The sequence below is a fragment of the Vicia villosa genome, linkage group LG5 (assembly GCF_029867415.1).
Source record: "Vicia villosa cultivar HV-30 ecotype Madison, WI linkage group LG5, Vvil1.0, whole genome shotgun sequence".
Classification (NCBI taxonomy): Eukaryota; Viridiplantae; Streptophyta; class Magnoliopsida; order Fabales; family Fabaceae; genus Vicia; species Vicia villosa.
In genome coordinates, this window is record NC_081184.1 from 150354106 (window position 1) to 150375821 (window position 21716).

Below are 21716 nucleotides of genomic sequence, written 5' to 3' on the forward strand. Positions count from 1 at the left end.
TTAAATGTTGCATATAGTAAGTCTAAGAATTTGTTACAACAGATAACATTTTTCTAGAATTGGAATTGGAATATCTGTACCATTTTCCAATTTTACTTGACAGCAACGGATTATGCTTGAAATATAGAATTGATAATCAAATACAAATTATAGAGAGAAACATACAACATTATCAAGAGATGTTACAACCTAAAGTGGCATTCAAGAATCTCCAATGTTTCATTATGTTGTGATAAGAATATACCATATCATAGTATAAACTGCTTCTTATACATGTCAAACAACTCCGAGGATGATAATTGTGCCTCCTGCAAATTCAATTACAAACAATTTTGTAGCATCAACTTAATATTTAATAGTAAAAATAGATTTCTACCATATGAAACTTATGATGAGTGTGAGTATGAATAATACCTGTTTGATGCGTAGGCCAAGAAGTCTATTTAAGAGTGAAGCAATTGGTCCATTTAGTGTAACTATGCCTGTTTTTGTCCCATGAATGGTAGAACGCATGGTACTAAGCAATTGACCATAAGTCAACCCAGGTTCATTTTGCACTGTTTGTATGAAACTATAAGTCAAAGCACCTGTAACTTCTTTGCCACTCAAGGCCTATCTATACCAAACCACAAATAAATTCATCAACCTCTTTCTGTGTTTGGATTGCTGGTTTGTTTGTACCAGCAATCCAAACATATCTTAAAACAAGAAGAAAAATATATGGACAGGGAAAGATGATTACTAACAGAGGTATCTACAGAGACTTGACCATCTTCACAAGCTGAAATACAAATTGCTACCCCTCCTTTTGTGTCTTTATAATTTCTTGAACTCGTATGATTCTCCCATGTATAATACCCTTCCCTGTTAATACAAATTCAGTTCACAAGAAAAGAGTATTAACACTTAACACTCTCACTAAGTAATCATTGTTCTTAGGACTGACCTGTTCATCTTGCACACAAATGATAAATCAAGAACATTCCCACTGTGACATGCATCCATAATGGCATGAAGTTTAGCACCAAATGGTAGTGGCCTAACAATTGTTGCATTAATCTCATCATTCAGTATCTTCCCCTTGAGCTCATGATCAACAGGACTAATTGCATTATTATACTTATAGCTATGATCAATTTCATTCATGTTCACTTCCTGTGTGCCATGTCCTGAGTAATGGAACACCAGTGAATCTCCTGATTTGCTACCCTCAATCAGCCACCTTAAAGCCATTTGAATGTTATATTTTGTTGGGATTTTCAGTGGATTTCTCTCCTCCTTATCATCTGCAGGTAAGTTTTCAAAGTTCATATCTAGAATGAAGAGATCTTACATTGCAATATATAGTACTAATAGATCAGAAACTTGGCTCATAAGAAACACAGACAAAAAGAACTCAATGTTCTTATAAAGTATGAGAAAGGTGGTGTACCTGTGAGCATGAAAATGGAATCACTTGGAAACCCAAACTCCTTGATCAGAAAATATTTCATACACTTCACATCATTGATGGAGCCCTTAAGCCTGTAACTCCTTCCATGATAGCAGATTCCACACAAAACTGCCCTTTTTGAACCATATGGGGAAGGAGGATTCAAAGGCCTTTGTGGCTGAGGCCGAGGATAATACCCAAACTGATTTGTTCCATAATTACCTGAATTGCTGTTGATTGCTGAACTAGTTGTTATAGTATTCATGAAGCCTCTAAAAAGACCTGCAATATGATTAAGAGAGTTATAGGCTTGATTCATTGGACCTGGGGATTGAACATGTGTGATGCCATTGCACATTGAACACTTAAAGGCTTGAACTTCTTGTGGAATAAATAGTAGTATTCCACAATGGTTACATCTTTGTTGCTTACTTGCCATTGTAATATTTTGGTTTTCTTGTTTGAAGATATGAAGAATGGTAGAGGCGATATGAAGCTATGAATGGATTGATAAGAAACAGTTTACAAAACGTGTACATAAACTTCAGCTAACTCTATTTTTGTTGGTGAGTCAGATGAAGAAGAATATGATTCTGACTTTAGCTAGTGGAGAGTGAATATCTTGACTTATTTGTTTTTCTGTCAATAGACAATTATTGTGAAGAAAAAAAGGTGTAAAAACCAAAGATATGCATGACCTTGCAAATTGCAAATCTATAACCTGTATCCTCATGATCACAATGTGAATATTGTTGTAGAAAGAAACATCAAATTTCTCAGGTGATGGTAAAAGAGGATCCTGCAATATGCATGAAGTTATTCTTACTTATTTATATGAGTTCAAAGAAAGTATAATCATTAGAGCACAAGGTAAAGAAAACATTAATAAATAAACATGGAAATAAATAGGTAGTGATGGAATCCAACCTGTGCCATAATTTTACTGTGAAGATATGATGCAAGATGCTGTTATTGCATGGTTTGCTTCTGTTAATCTTTTTAATTTTCTCATGCATCTTTGCTAGTTGACCCCTATAAGTAATTCCTGCTGGATATTCTCTAGTTGTTTTTGTCAAAAGATAAGTCAAAACACCATTCATTCCCTTCCCACCAAAAACCTATCTATTTAGGTTCATCAAAATCAGCCAATAATGTGAATACAACTATGATCACACACCACCGTAGAGACACGGACACATATAGTGATTTTACAAAATGAATTAACTAAATATAATCATGCATGTTAGTGTCGCATCAGACATGAGACACATCTATGATAAGAAGTGTCCAAACTCCTCTGCAAGAATGTATTGATTGAATTAACTTGATTGCTGTCATGTTACATTGTATAATAAAATATATTTAAGGTCGATGAATTAGGATTATTTCAAATTAGTGTTTTTTTATATAAACACGTTTTAAAGTCACGTTTCATTTGATGTGATACTTTTAATATATGTTAGGATTATTTCAACTTAGTTTTTTTTATTTTATATAAACACGTTTTAAAGTCACGTTTCATTTGATGTGATACTTTCAATATATCCACTTACATCCAGAATTTGATTTATGGAACTTGATCTGAATGATCGTGAATGATCCAATGGACATCGAATATACTCTAATATATCCGATTTTCATTTGTGTTATCTAATTCAATTTAATAAAACTTAATAAAACTGACTTATAAGATATTATATACCTTGTATAAATAAACATATTTTTAAATTATATTTCTTTTATATATGTGATAGAGAAACTTACAAATTGAGTGGTAAATCAGAATATGTGTTTTGAATGGTGTATCTCATTTGTGTCCAATTAAAGATATGCTTTTGTTCGTTATTCTTTCCAATTTTAAGAAGCAAGAACCAGGTACCCTTCACATTTAATATCTCTAGTTGCTCCAAATGTTATTGTTTTCCTTTGATTTTACAACAACATAAAAACATTTCTTAAGTATCTTGCATTTCAACTTGGCTTGAATTTTGGATTCAAAGAGTAACAGAAAGTTACCAAAATAGAAATAAACTTGTGTGACCTTTGCTGGCAGTGTGTCATGCTCAAAGTCGGGTGTTTGTGTGAAAGGTAGATGAAGCCAAACTTTTCCCCATCGTGCCACCATTTGTCATTTAATTTACTTGAAATGATTTTCACTAACTTTTTCTTTTTCTAGCATAGACATCCATCGTGCCATGATCCTTTGTGATCATGGGGTGGTTTATACAGGAATGCTTTTTATCTTCTTCATGCTTTTGTGTGTCTTTCTCCTTCCGCTTTCGCCACCTTAAAATCCACATGCACAAATGCCATATAGATATCTGATTAGAGTGATTTGAGGTGCAATGAGACTTTACAAAATTGTTACATGTCTTATAGTTTGCTAAAATTCATGCGATGTTAGTAAAAAAATCTATCTAAAAGACTATAAAAGCTACTAAAACAAATACTAGTATGAAAAAGTGTCACTGGTAGATAACACCGAGTTAAAATTGAATAAATTGCAAGGGTGAAATGCTTAATTTCATATTTGTTTTAAGTTGTTTTCATAAACTATATTAATAAACTTATAAGAATAAATCGAAACAACTTATAAATACAACATAAGTTGCTTTCGCAATCTCTCTAAAAAAATCTCGCAAATACTGAAATACTTATGTTAGGAGATAATATCATATAAATCATTTCAAACATATTCTAATTCACACAAACTCTTTCTTTTTCCATAAATTATCAACTGTTATCAAGCGTCTTTGGATGGCTTGTAACGATAATATTTTTTTTTTGGTGATTCAACAACTTTGAAAGAAGTGAAGAGTATTTTTGGCCTGAATATAATTTTTAAGTAGATCATAGGTGAACTCGTGTATTTTTTGTGACTGACTTCAAAATCCTATCATTTAGCTTAATCAATAGTGGACAAAGTGCTTTGAAGTGATTTTGGGATTGATTTTAGTTTGAGATTTTTAGTGCTTTTCTTGATGGATTTTGATCTGTCGATGGTGATTCTGATGGTCTGAGAACTGACCCAAAACTTGGGGAGAGATTTTTAGTTGTATGAGTTTCTTTTCTGTGTTATTCTCTTGGGCTTTTTTTGTTTTTTTTTTGTTTTTGTGTTTTTTTTTTCTTTATTTTTTGTATAACTTTTTTCTTTATATATATAACACTCATTGTGCAATCTAACATCCTATCTATCGAGAAATACTTGCATGGACACGAACCTAAATCTATACTTTTAGGAACAACTAATAAAAAGTGACAAAATTAAAATTTATTAAAAATTTAAGTTCGTTTTAATTGTCATCACGAGGGTGGTTGGTTTAATAGAGGAGAGAGATAATTTTATTTTAATTTTTTAATTAATAAAAAATTTGTGATTGGTTGCGTGTAAATACAGGTGTTATGATTGTGCTCATATAAGTATTTTCCCTATCTTGTATAACACTTAATTTTATAAATTTTATTTTGCTATTAAAAAAATCAATTTAAAAAAACCCCTAATTTACAAAAATGTATTAATCTTGCCTCATGTTTTCAAAGTCTCCATGCTGATCTCTTTTTTCCCCTTTATTTCATTGCAACTCTTCATCTCTCATTGTCAATGAATGGTGGATATTCATGTCATACTTATCCATTCCTACAAGAACCTATTTCATTTTAAACTCTCTTCCTCTCTCATTTTTAATGGAATATGGAAACTTTCATTGACTTTCAATCACATTAAAGATTTCATTCATTGACATGCCAACTTATTTCTATATTCAATGCCTGCATTGCTTATATCATCTATTTGTATTTATTGACATGTCTTTTTCTTTTCTATCGTATAAAATGTCCCCACAACTATGCTAACCAGGTTCAACTCACCTCGTACTAAAGTTAAAACAAGAATGTTAATCAAATATATATAAAAGTAACACTAACCATGAATTTTTATGCACTCAAATGTTGAGATTGAAACCATGAATAACAAAATGAATCCACCAAAGCCCCATGCAGTTTGTGTTCCTCTCCCAGCACAAGGTCACATAAACCCAATGCTAAAGCTAGCAAAACTCCTCCATCACAGTGGCTTCCACATAACCTTTGTCCACACAAAATTCAACTTTGATCGTTTGATGAAATCTAGTGGCCCAAATTCCTTAAAGGGTCTTCCAGATTTTAGATTTGAGACCATATCTGATGGATTGCCACCAGAAAACCAACGAGGAATAATGGACTTACCAGATTTGTGCATAGCTATGCCTGTTGGTGGGTTGGTTTCATTCAGAGGTCTTATAGCAAAGCTTGTTTCTTCAGAAAACAGTGATGTGCCTCCTGTTAGTTGCATAGTTTCTGATGGTGTGATGAATTTTACATATAAAGTTGCTGAGGAATTCAATATTCCTGAGTTCAAGTTGTTTACTCCTAGTGGTTGTGGCATGTTGGGATATCTTAACTTTGATCAGCTTCACAAAAGAGGATATTTTCCACTTAAAGGTAACATCTATCTATTAAACAATATTGCATCATATGTTACATTGATTTCTATGGATATAGTACAAAAATCTATTGCTCCATTTGCATGTTTTTGGATTCGGTGGTGCATTGAAATTTACAAGTGTTTGGATAAAGCACTTGTAAATCATTCATAGAAATAATGTGCTAGATGAGGTTTGATTGAATTATTTTTGAAAATTTCTTTACTCCGGGGTCACCCCCAGCGAAAAACCCATTTTACCCCGCTTCGGAAATGCATTTCCCAAATATTTTTTTTTTTCAAAATTTTTCCAGACTTCGGAAGTGCATTTCCGAAAAAATCCAAAAAATTGGGATTTTGACTAATTCGGAGATGCATCTCCGAAACAACAAAAAAAATCTTAAAAAATCCCAAAAATTAATTTTAGGATATTAATTAATTCTCATATCATAAATTTGATATAATTTATGAGTAATAAATAATAATAATTATATATTTTGATATAATTTATGAGTTATGAGTAATAGTTATTATATATTTCTATCCTAATTCAAATTTTAAAATTTAAAATAATTTTAATTATCAAAATTAAAATAATTTCACTTACAAAATAAGTTATAATTTTTTATTTATATATTTATAATAATTGTTAATCTTTATAAAAAAATAACATATTCTTATTTTAAAACAAAACTCACGTTTTTATTTTCTTTAAAAAAATCATATTCAATTAATTAAAGTAAATAATAAAATTGTTTCAATTTTAAATAGAATAAAAAATAATGCTCAAAATGTGCATAAATAATGAATAATAAGCACACAAATATGTAAAAATAAAAAATATATATAATATTTTTTTAAATGTTTAAAAATGATTACAAAATATTATCAATTTTATTGTTCACTTTATATAATATTTTTGGATTAATCATTAATCCTTGTTTGTTTTTATATTTAATATTTATATATAAAATTGTTTTTATATTTACTGTTTATATAGTTTTTATATTTTAACGCACTATTTAAAAATATAACAATTTTTATAGTGTATATAAAGTATATATAATATAAGTTTATTTAAATAAAAATAACAAAGTTTGATTGAAGGTCAGATTTTTTTTTATTTCAATATAACGTTTATTATTTATTAATATTAAAAAATTTATAATTTGAAAATTAAAAATTAAAATAAGTTTGTAGAATATAATTTTTCTTAATTATCAAAATTGTCATTTGTTTAAAATTGAGATAAATCATTATTTAATAAAAAATAACATTTCCTACAAATAAATATTAAAAATCACGTATTTTTAAGAAAAATTAATATAAATTACGTGATTATTATTATTATTAATTATAATACATTATTTTTATTATTTATTAAGAAAAAAATGTGATTTTTTAATTAAAAAAACGTGTATTCATTATTTGAAACAAATTTCACAATTATTTAAAATACAATTATATTTTTTTTCACAATAAAATTATTATGCTAATTATTATTTAGTTTTTGTATATTTTTTATAGACACTTTGTGAATTTGTATATATTATATTTAAAAATGAAACAACTTTATTATTTATATTAAGTGAATTCAATATGATTAAATTTAAATAAAATTAAAAAAAATTCAAAAATATTTAGCATTATGATTTTTTTTATATGAAGTATAATTAGATAGTTATACAAAAATGTGAAAAATCTATTTTATGTATGAGAATAGGGAATTATGATTTATTAGAGAGGAAATTATTTATTACTAAAAATAGGAGAAAATTATTTTAAGTAAGAATCTTGAGAAAATTATTGATTCACTTTTATTTTATACCTATTAATTGTATTGATTCACCTTGATTTTAATTTTTTAATAATTATTGAATTATTTCGGAAGTGTATATCCGAAACATTCCAAGACCAATTTGGTCTTGGAATATTTCGGATATGCATCTCCGAAAACACCTCCCTCTCCCAAGGGGGGTGAGTTCGGAGATGAACTTCCGAAATACCACATTTTCTGAAAATGTAACTTTATTTCGGAGATGCATCTCCGAAATCAATATTTTATATTTAAAAAAACACGTTTTCGGAAGTTCATTTCCGAAAACACCTTTTTTTCAAAAAAAAAGTACCTTTTCGGAAATGAACTTCCGAAACAAGGGGTAGTGTTGTAAATTCACCAGAGATGAGCAAGAAGGTTAGGAGGTGGGTGAAGAAATTCTCTTATTTTTTAATAATGATTGATTGAAATTTTTATTATTATTTTTATGTAAAGAGAGTACAAACACTTTTACACATGTATTTAATTAAATCATAACGATTTAAATATTTTATGAAATGTTTTTAGAATTATCTTTAAAATGTGACAATGTAGTGTCATTTGATTAGATGCATGTAATCAATAATCTATTGGACAATTATTCATAGTATTTCTTGGTCTATGTGACCAACATAAAATTAGTGTATCTAGATCGCCGAATCTTAATAGAATGGTTTAAAATTTAAATTCATATATTAATTGTTTTTAAATTTAAAATTCGAACAAAAAATATAAAATGCCTGACTAATTGAATAATCATATGTGACTGACGGCAACATAGTTGGACTGAAATCTTCTAGCGGAATCACATTGCCATTATAAGTTTTGTATTTGAGGGAATGTGGACTGAAATATCTTTGATAAAGGTCCAAAGGGCTTAGCCCACCAACTCTCAAGTATTTAAGCAATAAAGTGATTATCTTTGCGAAAAATGGAAAGGCCGCTTGCGAGTATCTGATCCAACCTGGCCCACACCCTCTCGTGGAAGACGTGGTATGCCACATCCTAAACGAGCAGAATTAGACTCAGTCAAATAATAACTAAAGTATTGAACTGGTCTCACTTTCAACATAATAAGGTGACTCATCTTAGTCCTTTCTTTAAAGATTCATACCATGAGACATGTAACCAGTTTTCATAGGCGTAAGAATCGGTCTTTCTGCTACCTTTTCCATCAGAGTTCGTGTCTATAAATAATCAGCTAGGTAGTTGAGCAAATCATTCACGTTTTACACATCACATCTAAAAAAGTCTTCTTGCATACCTTATCACATGCATGATATCATATATTGTACTCGTCTAAAGTACAACTAGCGTCCATCGTGGGCGCGTTAAAACTAACCCCTGCCACACTCTTACCTGAAACATTTGTTGACATGATTAGCGATCCATAATGGTGAGATGTTCCACTAGTAGTTCCAGCAGCGACTAAGAAGCCATAGTAGAGATGCATGTCGCTATGGAAGATTTATTTCGCTACGACAAAACCCTACAAGATAATATTTTGTATATTCACAAACGATGTCAGAAGGTCGATCAGCCGGAGGGTACGGAGATCCTGGATCCCTAAACCCTCTATAAAGAAATATCGAACGTACTAATACAATAGAATTTCAAGCCTTCGTCGCTGGTAACCTTTGATGGAAAAGCAACCCACAAGAGCATATCACTGCCATCAACACTGAAATGGAGATAATAGGCGTCATTAACTCCCTAAAGTGTATAATTTTTTCCGAAGGAGGCGGCGATGAGATGGTATATGAACCAACCTAGGTTCTCTTTGACCAGCTACCATGACCTCTCTAGAAATATTATTCACCAATTCATTCCAAGCAAACACACAAAAGGCCTAAACGACCAACTTGTTTAATGTTCACCGGGGACATTCCTAATCCCTAGGAGAGTAACTAACTAGTTTCAATGAAGGGACCATCAAAATGGTTGATTCCATCCAAGAGATGTTAATGGGAGCATTCTTAGAGAGACTCAAAGTTGGACACTTCAATGTCTCTCTCGCCCAAAAACATGCCGATTTCATGGAAGAGATTATGACGCAGGTTGAATGTGGCATAAAAGGCAAAGAAATAAATGCCAAGAAGAAGACCAGGGATTTGAAGGAACGTGGCATTAGGGGATCTGAATCCTCTTATAACACAAGAATAATTTCACATCCCCCATCGGAGATACGATGACCTTCAAACTCACCAAGATGTCCATAAAGAATTGCTTGATTCGAATCATGAAGAAAACTTAATTTGAATCAAATTGTTTAAAAAGTTTTGTTTCACCCCTGTTGGATTTGATTTGAATCAAAATGTGTGCTTAATTTGATTGATTCAAATTAAACACATAAAATCTCAAATTTTCATGGTTTTAAAAGTACTTGATTTTTCTTTGCACCTAACTTGAGTAAAAAACACATATAATTTTTATTCCACCTACTAATGCAATTGACTAAAACCATCTTAATCAAGTTCAAACATAACCATTGTTTCATGCATGCTAAAATAAATAACGAATCAATTTCAACCTTGATTCAAAAGATGTGTAATCATAAGAGAGACTAAATAAATGATATTAAACAAAACTGATAAGACAAGAAAAAAATAACTGTATTAGAGGTGCTCCCCCTACAAATGTTAGGGACATGCAATAATATCCCCTTAGGGATATGCATTCTCATCCATGAGTTCAGTGCCAGTCCAGGAATTAGAAGGCAACAAAAAACCAATTTATGTTGTTTGTAATGTATTCAAAGGTGCATAGTTGAGATATGATAAGATAGAAAGGTTGATGTCGGCATTTGTAATCATATTAAGGAAATTGAGGTCTTATTTTCAGGGACACATACTTATCGTGAAAATGAATTTCCTGGTTCTCCATGTATTGAAGAAACTAGACTTGGACGAAAGTATTGTCTTGTCGTATGTCGAACTATCAAAGTATGACATACACTCCCTATCTAGGAGAATTGTAAAATATTAGATGTCAGCCTACTTCTTAGCCGAGTTGAACTCCCTTCCAACGAGGAAGCCTCTCGTGTGTGAAACTTATCATTTATGGCGCGTTGACCTTGAAAAGCTAGGCGCATTCAATACCAGGGCCATAAGTGATTCCCATCAGGTTACATTATAGGTTGTGAACGATTATCAAACAAAGAAGGCATGTCTCATCCGTGCATCCCGAAGCCAACAAAAAAATTGAGTCTGCTAACAAGGCCATCCTATGTGGTATCAAAAAGAAGCTTAATGAGGAAATATCATGCAATATTAACAGTTACACGAGGTTTTATGGCATATAAAGTGATTCCTCACTTATCCACTAAAGAGACACCCTCCAAGATGGTTTATAGTGTCGACGCCATGTTTCCAATAGAGATCGACACACCCACCTGGAGACAAAAGCATTTTACCGAGGAACGTATAACTCGCCAAGTGATACTATTATTCCTTTAAATCTTAACCAAATTTCTAACCCATCTCTAACCTTGATGTTCTTCATGATTTATAACTTACTAAAATTATACAAATTTTTGTAAGCAAAGATAATGAAACATGACTCTAGTGTATGGCCTAACTGCTCAACAAAGCATAAGATATTCCCCACAGAGGGCTGCAAGAAGGTACAATTCTAGGATGGTCCCAAGGGATATGAAAGAAGGTGACCGTATACTCAGATATGTTATGGTACCTATCTAGATAGGAATGCTACTCCCTAACTTGGAAGGACCTTGCAAAATACATGAAAGGTTGTCACATGACCCATATAAGTTTGAAGAGTTTGACGGTAGTCTCATCCCCAGGTCCTAGAACTCAGTGAACATGTGTTATTATTATGCCAATTTTTACCTTGTCAAATCAATAAGGCGGGGAAATCATGCTGTCACAATATGTATTTCTAACCTAACCAATAAATAAAGAGAGGTAGGACGGTACTCGTTTCCTATGCAAGGAATTTTTTTCATAAGGCACACTATTTTATAAATATTATTGTTTTTAGAGTTAATGGAAGTATATTGTGCCTTATGAGGTATCATTGCACCCTACGAAGTGTCATTGCATCCTATAAGGTATTACTGCACCCTATAGGGCATCATCGTGCCTTCTGGAATATTATTGCACCCTAAGGAGTATATTCACACCCTCTATGGTATCATAGCCCCCTACGGGTTATCATAGCTCCTTACGAGATACCATTTTTCCCTACGAGGTATCACCACACCTTAAGAGGTAGCTTTATATTTTTAGGAAAATGGATTCAACCACAAATTGTTTGGTTGAACCAAGCTAGCCTAAGATATTAAGCCTATTAGGAAACATCCAAATGATGATAGAAAATGAGAACCAAACTGATAAAGAGACACTAAAATTAAGAGACGATTAAAGTTCCAAAAACAACTGACCGAAATCATAAAGTTTAATTAATGAAAAACCCTCAAAGGAGCAATAGTAAATTAATCAAAATCCATAATAAGAGAGTTATTAAACAAACAAAATTTAAATGTCAAGATACATATAAAAATATATAATGGTTTTTAGGGATGGATTTGTCTTCCTCATGGACGGAACTCTTTTCACAATTAGAAACATTGACAACATCGTGCTTCACATAAGTTTCTTATCTTGTGTCTGAAGGGAGGATATCTCCAAGCTCATCTTTATAATTAATTAACCTTCCATCCCAAACAACCTTTAATAAGTAAAGCACACCTTGGTCCAAGTCAAGATGAAGGAAAATTATTTATGCTTTAACCTTCTCAAATGCTTGATTGGTGGAGTCAACTATCTTCAGACGAGTATCATCCAAATCATCTTGTAGTTTATCTTTAGTAATGGAAATATTATTTGGTGATCTCTTTCACATTTATAATCTCTACCCTTATATGATTAAGTTCCTTGCCCAATTTTCGATATGCCTCGTCCTTCTCATTCTTATCACTTTCTAATTTTTCCATTAAATGTTGCCCCTCTTGAAAATTTATTTTGTCTAAATTCGATAGTGTATGGGTCTCATTAAGAATTTCTTTCATTGTGGTTAACTTGGATTTTAGTTGCACCACATAGGTGTCTTTCTGAATGTCAGCATCACCTGCTTTAGAAGGACCCCCATCAGATGATGAGCCTTTGCCATATTGAACAACTATTCTGCGTACAAAATCCATTGGCATCAAAACCCTCATTCTAGAGGGAAAGCTTAATCGTACCATAAGAAGGAACTGATAATGGTGCTCTTTGGGATGACACGTCTTCCAAATCCATTGATGTATCCGTTTCAAGGTCGATGTTAGTTTGATATTTAGAAATATTCTATTTTTTAGCCAGAGAATGAGAATGGCTCTCGTAAAAGGAGATGCCAAAATTACCTGAGCTTCTTCCATAATTTTTCTCTTCTTCGCACATTGAATTATAAAACTAAAGGGGTTTCTCGTTGGTTTTGTGGATCACACCTTGCCCCACTCAACTCTTCTATTCTCTAACAAAACCTTTTTCTCAGCAACTGACATGTGAGTCATGTTCTCTGAAAAATACTCAAAAGGTTAACAAAAATAGCAACACTTGTTAAAATTTTCATAGATAGAGACACTTACTTAATTATTCATCAAGCTTTTGGCCATCCTCTTCATTGTCTTACACCTCTCTCGCATTCATGATATAAAACTCTTCCAAAAAGTCAATGACTTCTTTATTCGCCTCACTTAGCTTGTTGTGGTTAAAACCATTTATTGGGAGACCACTTGCCCAATACAAAGGAAACTAATATTTTTTAGTATCTTCAACATTAACTCATGGGAGTTCCCCTTTTACCCCATACTTGTACAAACCAATCCTTCTAATTCTTGTAATTGGATGGATACAGAGTAAGTAGAGCCCTCTTGGTGAAGGGAATTATAGAGACCCAACTACCCTTGTCAACGTCTTAAGTACAATAGAAAGAAAAAAATGCATATAGTAGGAGTTATCTCTAGACTTATACATATAATCGTAAGACCTTGATGAAGGCCCAACTATTTGATGAAGTTGAGAAGAGGAGACATTGATAGCTCACATGACCTCATATTCATAGTAAACAGGATTCAAAGTAGTCCTTACAATATGTTCAAATTAACCCTTGTGACCTTGTTGCACGGATCCAATAAGATATTTCATTCGTCCTTAGTGATATGTATAAATTCTTACAAAAGTAGGCCAGGTTGGTTGCGTTGGTGAAGAGGAAGTTAATGTTTTCAACCCTGCTACTAAAGCGGGCAGTTCTTGTAGTTGCCATCAATGATCTCGTATTTCCTATGAAAAAGAGGGGGGAAAACAAGGTCATTATCACTACTCTCGTTAGAGTCAAAGCTACTAGAACTTATATCATAAGTCCCAAATATTCCTAATTCTACAAGCTTCCTATCAAACCTCTTGTCCCGATGCCTTGAGTTTTCTACATATTATTTCCACCCCTACATTTTTTCCTCACGTATTTTTGGCTCTATCAAATCACCTTTCTCATTACAATTGTGATTTACATGAGGAAGTGTTAAAAGTGAACTTGTATGAGAAAACACGACCCCTAAACGCAAAAAGACAAAATGTGGAAGGAAAACTATGAAAAGGGAAAGAATAAGGGTTATGTTTTTAATGGGGGTAATTTTCCTCCTAGAACGAGTAGGTATTTAGAGGATCATGATCGCACTTCCTCTAGGGTCATAAACATCATTACAAGGACAAACTATCAACGAATCTTATTGGAAGCATGCAAATAGACTAATGACTTATATCACTTGGTAATTTCCAATACATTTTCATCATTGCATCTTATTAAATACATCACCAATCCCAAAATCCAATCTTCACTCCTGTACGAGTCAGTATTTCAATATCATAAAGAATCACGACCAAAACCAAGCTCACCTCTTTGCATCAATAAACATACTTAAATAAAATCTCCCTTATAGGCATTGTACTTGAGGGACTGTAGACTGAAATGTCCTATCACAATCACATCACTCTTACAAGCTTTGTACTTTATAAAATGTCTACTGAAATATCTTCAATAACTCAAAGGGCTCGACCACTTGCTCTCCAACAATTAATTAACATGGCTAGTATCTTAGTGGGTAATGGCAAGGTTCCTTGGCAAGTACATGATCAAGTCTGACCATTCCCTCTCACGAAAGACGTGGTGGGAAACGTCCTAAGCGAATTGAATGAGACTTAGTCAAAGAATAACTAAAGTGTTTGAGTGATTCCACTTCCAACACAATAGGGTTACTCATCCCAATCGTTCCTTTAATGAGGCTGCCTGAGAGACATATATGATATAATCCATTTCGCAGGCGTAAGAATTAGTCTATCCACTGGCTTCTCCATCAAAGGTAGGGTCTATGAGTACTCAGATAAAAAATCGAATAAACCATTCAATTTTTACATATCAAAACTAAATAAACTCTCTTATATACCTTATCGTAAATATGATAACATCTATTATACTCACCGCAAGTACAATAGTCATATCTTTTTACTACATACAAACACAATCCATTAATTAAGAGAGTTTCTACATAACTATCTTAGCGAGTTTGTAAGAAGTTCTATACATATCTCAGTATTTGAAAATTTTCATATCCTACATTAATGAGAGAAAAAACTTTGAGAGAGTTATATAGTGTTGCATCTCACCTTAAAGAAATACAAATAAAATAAATTTGATATTATAAATTGTAAATATTAAATTACTATATAAATAATACTTAATTTTTAAACATGACGTGTGATTTTATTGCATTTAAATTTGTATTTTATTAACAATTTATCTTAGGCATTATCATTTATCTCTCTCATTTTACACAAATCAATTTGTTTATGGTTAGATGAGAAGAATCTCTATGATGGATATCTTGAAACTGAGGTTGACTGGATACCAGCAATGAGAGGTATTAAACTAAAAGATCTTCCAACCTTCTTTAGAACTACAAATTCTTCAGATACAATGTTCAATTACAATAGAGATTCAGTGAACAATACAATGAAAGCAAAAGGTGTCATCCTTAACACCTTTCAAGAGTTAGAATCAGAGGTACTAGATGCAATCAAAATCACCTACCCTAACCTTTATCCCATTGGTCCATTATCAATGCTCCATAAAAATATTTCATCAAGTTCAAATAATAAATTGGAGTCTATTGATTTTAATTTATGGAAGGAAGATGTTAATTGCATGAAATGGTTAGATAAAAAAGAAAAAGGTTCGGTTGTTTATGTGAATTTTGGGAGCTTGGTGATTATGACAACAAAGCAATTAAGAGAATTTGCATGGGGATTAGCTAATACTAAATACAATTTCTTATGGGTGATTAGGCCTAATCTTGTTGAATGTGGAGAAGAGGTAATATCAAATGATGAATTTGTGAAAGAAATTGAAAATAGAGGATTAATATTGGAATGGTCCCCTCAAGAGAAAGTTCTAGGTCATTCATCTATTGGAGGGTTTTTAACTCATTGTGGATGGAATTCAACATTGGAAAGTATTTGTGAAGGTGTGCCAATGGCTTGTTGGCCTTTCTTTGCGGAGCAACAAACTAATTGTTTTTATGCATGTAATAAATGGGGGGTTGGAATAGAAATTGAGAGTGATGTTAGTAGAGAACAAGTTGAAGGGTTAGTGAAGGAACTTATGAGGGGTGAGAAAGGGAAAGAAATGAAGGAAAAGTGTGTGGAATGGAAGCATAAGGCTGAGGCTGCTACAACTATTGGAGGGTCTTCTTATAATAGCTACAATAGTTTGGTTTTGCAATTGCAATTTTTAAGTGGTCAATAAGTCACTTGGTTAAATTTGATGGAGTGGATTGGGTTTAATGTGATTCATATGTTTGATTTTTGTAAATCATAATTGGTGTTATAGTGTTTGAAAATTGTAGTTGGATTGAGTTTATTTATTGTTGAGGTGTGGTTGGTGTTAATTGATTGTGGTGGAAATTAGGGGCTAAAGTATATTTATTGTTGGGTGGGTTGGATGTAAGTGTATGGTTGATGGGTGTTGGTCTAAATTGAATGTGGTGGGAAGTGAGGACTAAAGTATGTTTGTTGCTGGGTGAATTGCATATTGGGGTTTACTTGAGAGTGTTGGTTTGAAGTGTGTCTTGACTTGAAGAATATGTCTATTCCATTGGTTAATTAATTGTTAATTTGAAGAAACAAATGAATTTGAAGTAGGTTTTAATTTTTATTGAGTTTAAAGTCGCACGACATCGATATGATCAAACAACACAAGATTGTGTTGATTTGAAGAAACAAATGAATTTGAAATAGGTTTGAATCAAACCATTTATTCTTCACTAAGTGTAACATCGCATGACATCAATATGATCAGACAACACAAGATTGTGTTAGTCTTTTTATTCTATTATCCTCTTTATTTACGTCCTTCCAAATATATGTTTTTTAAAACTCTATGTATTCATTACATGTTTTTGTTAAAAGCACCACTGTAGTTCTGATATGTTTAATGACTGATTCCATTTCAATTACCATGGGATTCACATAAATAGATATCTAATTCAATTTATAATGAATCACTAAAACCAATTCTATATTGGTGCACATGAATTTAATCACATATATAAAGGAAATTATTTAAAGAAAATAAAATGCTTCAATTCGAACTCAAAATCTTGAAAGAACTACACTCTCAAGACTCAATCATTTCAAGACATATTTTGATTCCTCATAAACTCAATAACTTAAAAGAAATTTCATATAAATTAAAAATTCAAAAAATTAACAAATAAAGTTAACCATGGTACAATAGTTAATGTGTGTGTGTATATATATATATATATATATATATATATATATATATATATATATATATATATATATATATATATATATATATATATATATATATATTGTTTTTTTAAAAGATATTCCACATATTTCAAAATCATTTTGCACTTTTTTATAAACCTTTTCACATATTTACCGCATATATGTGAAAAAAGCAGAAACATGACATCTTTATTTTTTAACCTATATGTTTTTGTTGAAAATTTGTGTTAAATTTACTGAAAAAGTTAATAAATAAAAAAAAATTATTACTTGATAAAAAAAAATATAATAGTCAATTCATGAAAGATAGAATTGGGAAGTATAAACATGGGGGTGCAAATAAATTGCTCAAGTATACCGTACCATTTAGGCCCAGCCATTTATGAGTTAAAAAAGGCCCTATTTTTTAAAATCCTTAATTAATAAATAGCAACAACCAAAAAATACAAAAAATACAAAAAAAAAGAAAAAGAAAAATGCTATCAGAGATTAAAGTCCTCAGCAGCTCTCAACTAACAAATTCAGCTACTTAAATAACTATTTAAGGGTAAATATTTATTTTTCCTTTGGCATTTGGGTGATTATAGATGTGATGCAAAGTATAAAATCTTTAAATGATGGAGAAATAATTTGTGGTGGTCAGACAGCGTATCCTTGTATCAAAATTCTTGTATCGAAATTTTTCTTGACATAGTGGTGGTCAGACAGTGTGTCCCATTGAAGTGCCTATGACGAGTAAAAGTGTCTGTCAGCGGTGGTACAAGTATGCGGATAAAAGAGTTTTCGCTTCTGGCAGAACATAGTGGATTGACTCACACTTGATGAGGAGATTGTTAAAAAACAAGTGTGAGTTGTGTAATTCTCACACTGTCTTAAGGTTTTGGATGAATATGTGGTGTCTATCTCACTTATTTGGATGAGTCTTTGACATTTATGTGAATGTTTAACCCAATGTAAATGCTTCTCCCTCATGATGATCCAATTTTTTTACTATGGTTTTTCAAAAATGACTAAGTTTAATCCTCGATAAAATTGTTTTTAAAATTCTATTTTATAATTATTATTGTAAATATGTCAAAATTTGATGTATGTATATTTTAAAACATTTTTATAATAATCTCTAGTTTGGTTTTTTATCAAACACTACAGTTCTAAAAAAAAAAACTTAATTATTTTCTATTAAATAAATGTGCACACTTTAATATTTTGTTGAATAACTATTCTTCTTCCAATCATTTATTATGATGTTATCTTTTTATATAAGCTATCGTTGTTAGATCATCAAACCCTAAATTACCATAAAATTTAGCAGAAAAAATAGGTCTAATTCGGTGACTAACTACAAATTCATCATGTCTGTAGGTATGATGTGATGTATTCACACCCTTAGTTCCATTGATTATTTGTCCTCTTTCAAGACTTAGATTTCAATCATTTTCCAGTGCATATAATTGATTTTACTTTAAGCCTATCCAATCCTCGACTACTAGTCAATTTCTGATGTTCAATTAATTTTAGTTTTTGTCATGAACCGCTAGTTTGTTTCCCCGAATGACCCTAAAGATTGGAGTATTTTAATAACGAAATGACCATTTGATTTAGATTAAGTTAATCCGGTGTTAATCAAAGATAATGATGAGATTAATTACTCTAATTATGTTCTCTCTTGGCATATATTTTCTGTCACAACTTGTTGTTTGGGTGTCACTAACAATGCCATTTCCTTTCACGTCACTCTGTTGCAGCTGCAGCATTTAAATATTAATTTCATAATAACAAAGATAATGACATATACCATATTATATAGTTTCGGGCCATTTCTAGAACTAATTATTAAGAATTTGGACGCATAAAACACAATTAAAATAGTATGTTTTTTTTTTTCAGTAGTTTGGATAAAAGACGAATCTTGTTAGAAAAGCTTTTTTTTTTTTTTCAGTTGGTGTATCCGGTACATAAGTGACCAGTTACAATCTATGAAGCGCCGACACGCCATTCAGAAGGTGTGTCGTCGTGTTGGACACGGATACTCGTACGACATGTATTTGACACGTTTTTGCAGTGGCCAACGAAAAAAATAATTTAATCGCAGCGGACACGGATACGACACTTTATTACAAATAAATGATATACCTGACTCAAAAAAATTTAAACTTTTTCTATTTAAAAACAAGTCCAACTCAATAATTATAAGATTTTTATTTTAAAAAATAATAGGTATTTGAGTTTAAAGGTAGTGCACTGACAGTGTAAACAAACTTTACACATACATCCAATTAAAATCCTTACACTTGTCATGTCATATTAATTTTTTTATATTAAAATTATGTTTTAATTAGATGCATGGTTGTGATTGGTTGACAGTGTAAAAATATTTTACACTAGCAATGTATATCCCTTTATCTCTAGGTATTTTACTTTTCATATTTTACTTCTCTATTGTAAAAATAACACAATTAAGATTTCTTATTTTTTTTTCTTATTCCACGAGTTAAAGGTTGGTTTTATTAATATGGAGTAACTATGATATGATTTGTATTATTTTGTTTTTGTGAATTTATGTATTTTTTTTTTATTGATACTAAATTTAAATATATATAAATTTTGCTTATCGTTTTAAACTCTACATTATTATATTAATATATATAGTCGTGTCCATGTTCTATATTTTTTATATTAGCGTGATCTTCGTGTCCGTGTATAAGTTCGAGCTTCATATGTTACAATAGTTTACACATAAACATAAACAGTAACGAAGTTATTGTCATGGCTGCTTTCACGGTAATTCACTACAACGAAAGCTTTAAAGTGCTATTAATGGCGTTTTGTTTTTTAGAGCGTTTAACACTCATGAACTGTGCCTTGCATTGTACTGAATTGATGAAAGGGGCCCTACAGTACGTGCACTATGATAATATTTGTACATATCAATCATTGGAAGGCAATGAATAAAAATGAACCCACCAACACCAAATTGCCACCCATTTTGACAAAGAAACAGTATTCAAACTTAAAATGCATGCTGTTTAGAATGGACAACTCCAGCTGTATGACAACAATTCCTGCATTTTTCATGCACAATGTTTTTTTTTTTTGCATATGGTTTTTTTCTTTTCTGTGATGCGTGGGAATAGAATCATATTTCAATTGTGTCCAATTGAGACTTGGAGGGACCATAGCATTAGGTCTCAATAAAAAATAGGGGCAAACGAAATTAAAATTGTAGTCGTACGTACCAAATAAGTAAGAGCCTAATTCGCCATTTGCGGCCATTTTTTTCAGAAATGAACGAACTTGTTTGGATGGTGGTAAAAGTAAGGCCATAGCAAGTTGTTAGAAGCTACTATAAGCTATTATAAGTGGGGTACAGGAAAAGCTCGTTCTTGTGACTAGACCCTTAATTGAGAGGGAAAAACCCTAAAACACCGTTTTTCTAATTTATTTATTTTAGTGGAAGATAAGTTTTTATCTTTGAAAGATGTTAGAATAAGATTAAGGCTTGGGATTATCTCTTGTCCTAGATATTAGGCCTTAAGCTCAATTCAGTCTAATGTAAGACAGTTTTTTTATGGACTCTCATGTGGTGAAAACTATTGCTAAAAACCTCAAAATACTCATCGGAGATGTATCTCCGAAAATATCTAAAAAATTACGATTTTGGTTAATTCATAGATGCGTCTCCAAAAACACCAAAAAAAAAAAGGGGATTTTGGTCAATTCGAATATGCATATCCGAAAAAACACCAAAAAAATTATCAGAAATTTTTTTAGAATTAAAAAATTTGGGATGTTGATTAATTCAGATATCTTAAAATTGATATAATTTATAAGTTATAAATAGTAATAATGATAATTAAACAGTTCATATTTCTATTTTAATTCCAATTATAAATTAAAAAATAAAACTCATACAAAATTTCATTATTTTTTGATAAATTCCATATTAATAATTACTAAAATTATAACTAATACATAACAATTACATAACAATTACAATTATATAAAAAATAAATACATTAATAATTAGAATTTAATTGGAATACACTGACGGTGTAAAGAAGTTTTACACCGTCAATGAATCACAACCATTAATTTGTTAGAATTGTTTGACTTTTATTTTAATTTTTTTAAAAATAATATAATTGAGTGGTTGTGATGCATTGATAATGTAAAAAGTTTTACACTGACAGTGCATAGCAA

The 21716-nt window shown here is 31.2% G+C and overlaps 2 protein-coding genes across 3 annotated transcripts; one reads left to right on the plus strand and one right to left on the minus strand.

Moving 5' to 3' along the window:
- Positions 1-6: 6 nt before the first annotated feature.
- Positions 7-2781, minus strand: LOC131603158 (metacaspase-3-like). 2 transcript variants are annotated; one of them, XM_058875428.1, is made up of 5 exons: positions 1433-2781; positions 947-1286; positions 747-864; positions 415-612; positions 7-308 (listed from the first exon to the last, which is right to left on the minus strand). In XM_058875428.1, the coding sequence occupies exons 1-5, from the start codon at positions 1869-1871 to the stop codon at positions 249-251; spliced, it is 1155 nt and encodes a 384-aa protein (XP_058731411.1). In that variant the 5' UTR covers positions 1872-2781; the 3' UTR covers positions 7-248. The 2 variants fall into 2 exon arrangements, with proteins under 2 accessions (XP_058731411.1, XP_058731412.1); XM_058875429.1 differs by lacking the exon at positions 7-308 and having other exon boundaries at positions 430-616.
- Positions 2782-5227: 2446 nt separating this feature from the next.
- LOC131603160 (7-deoxyloganetin glucosyltransferase-like) lies at positions 5228-17228 on the plus strand. The gene is made up of 2 exons (XM_058875430.1): positions 5228-5911; positions 15560-17228. The coding sequence occupies exons 1-2, from the start codon at positions 5368-5370 to the stop codon at positions 16504-16506; spliced, it is 1491 nt and encodes a 496-aa protein (XP_058731413.1). The 5' UTR covers positions 5228-5367; the 3' UTR covers positions 16507-17228.
- Positions 17229-21716: the final 4488 nt, after the last annotated feature.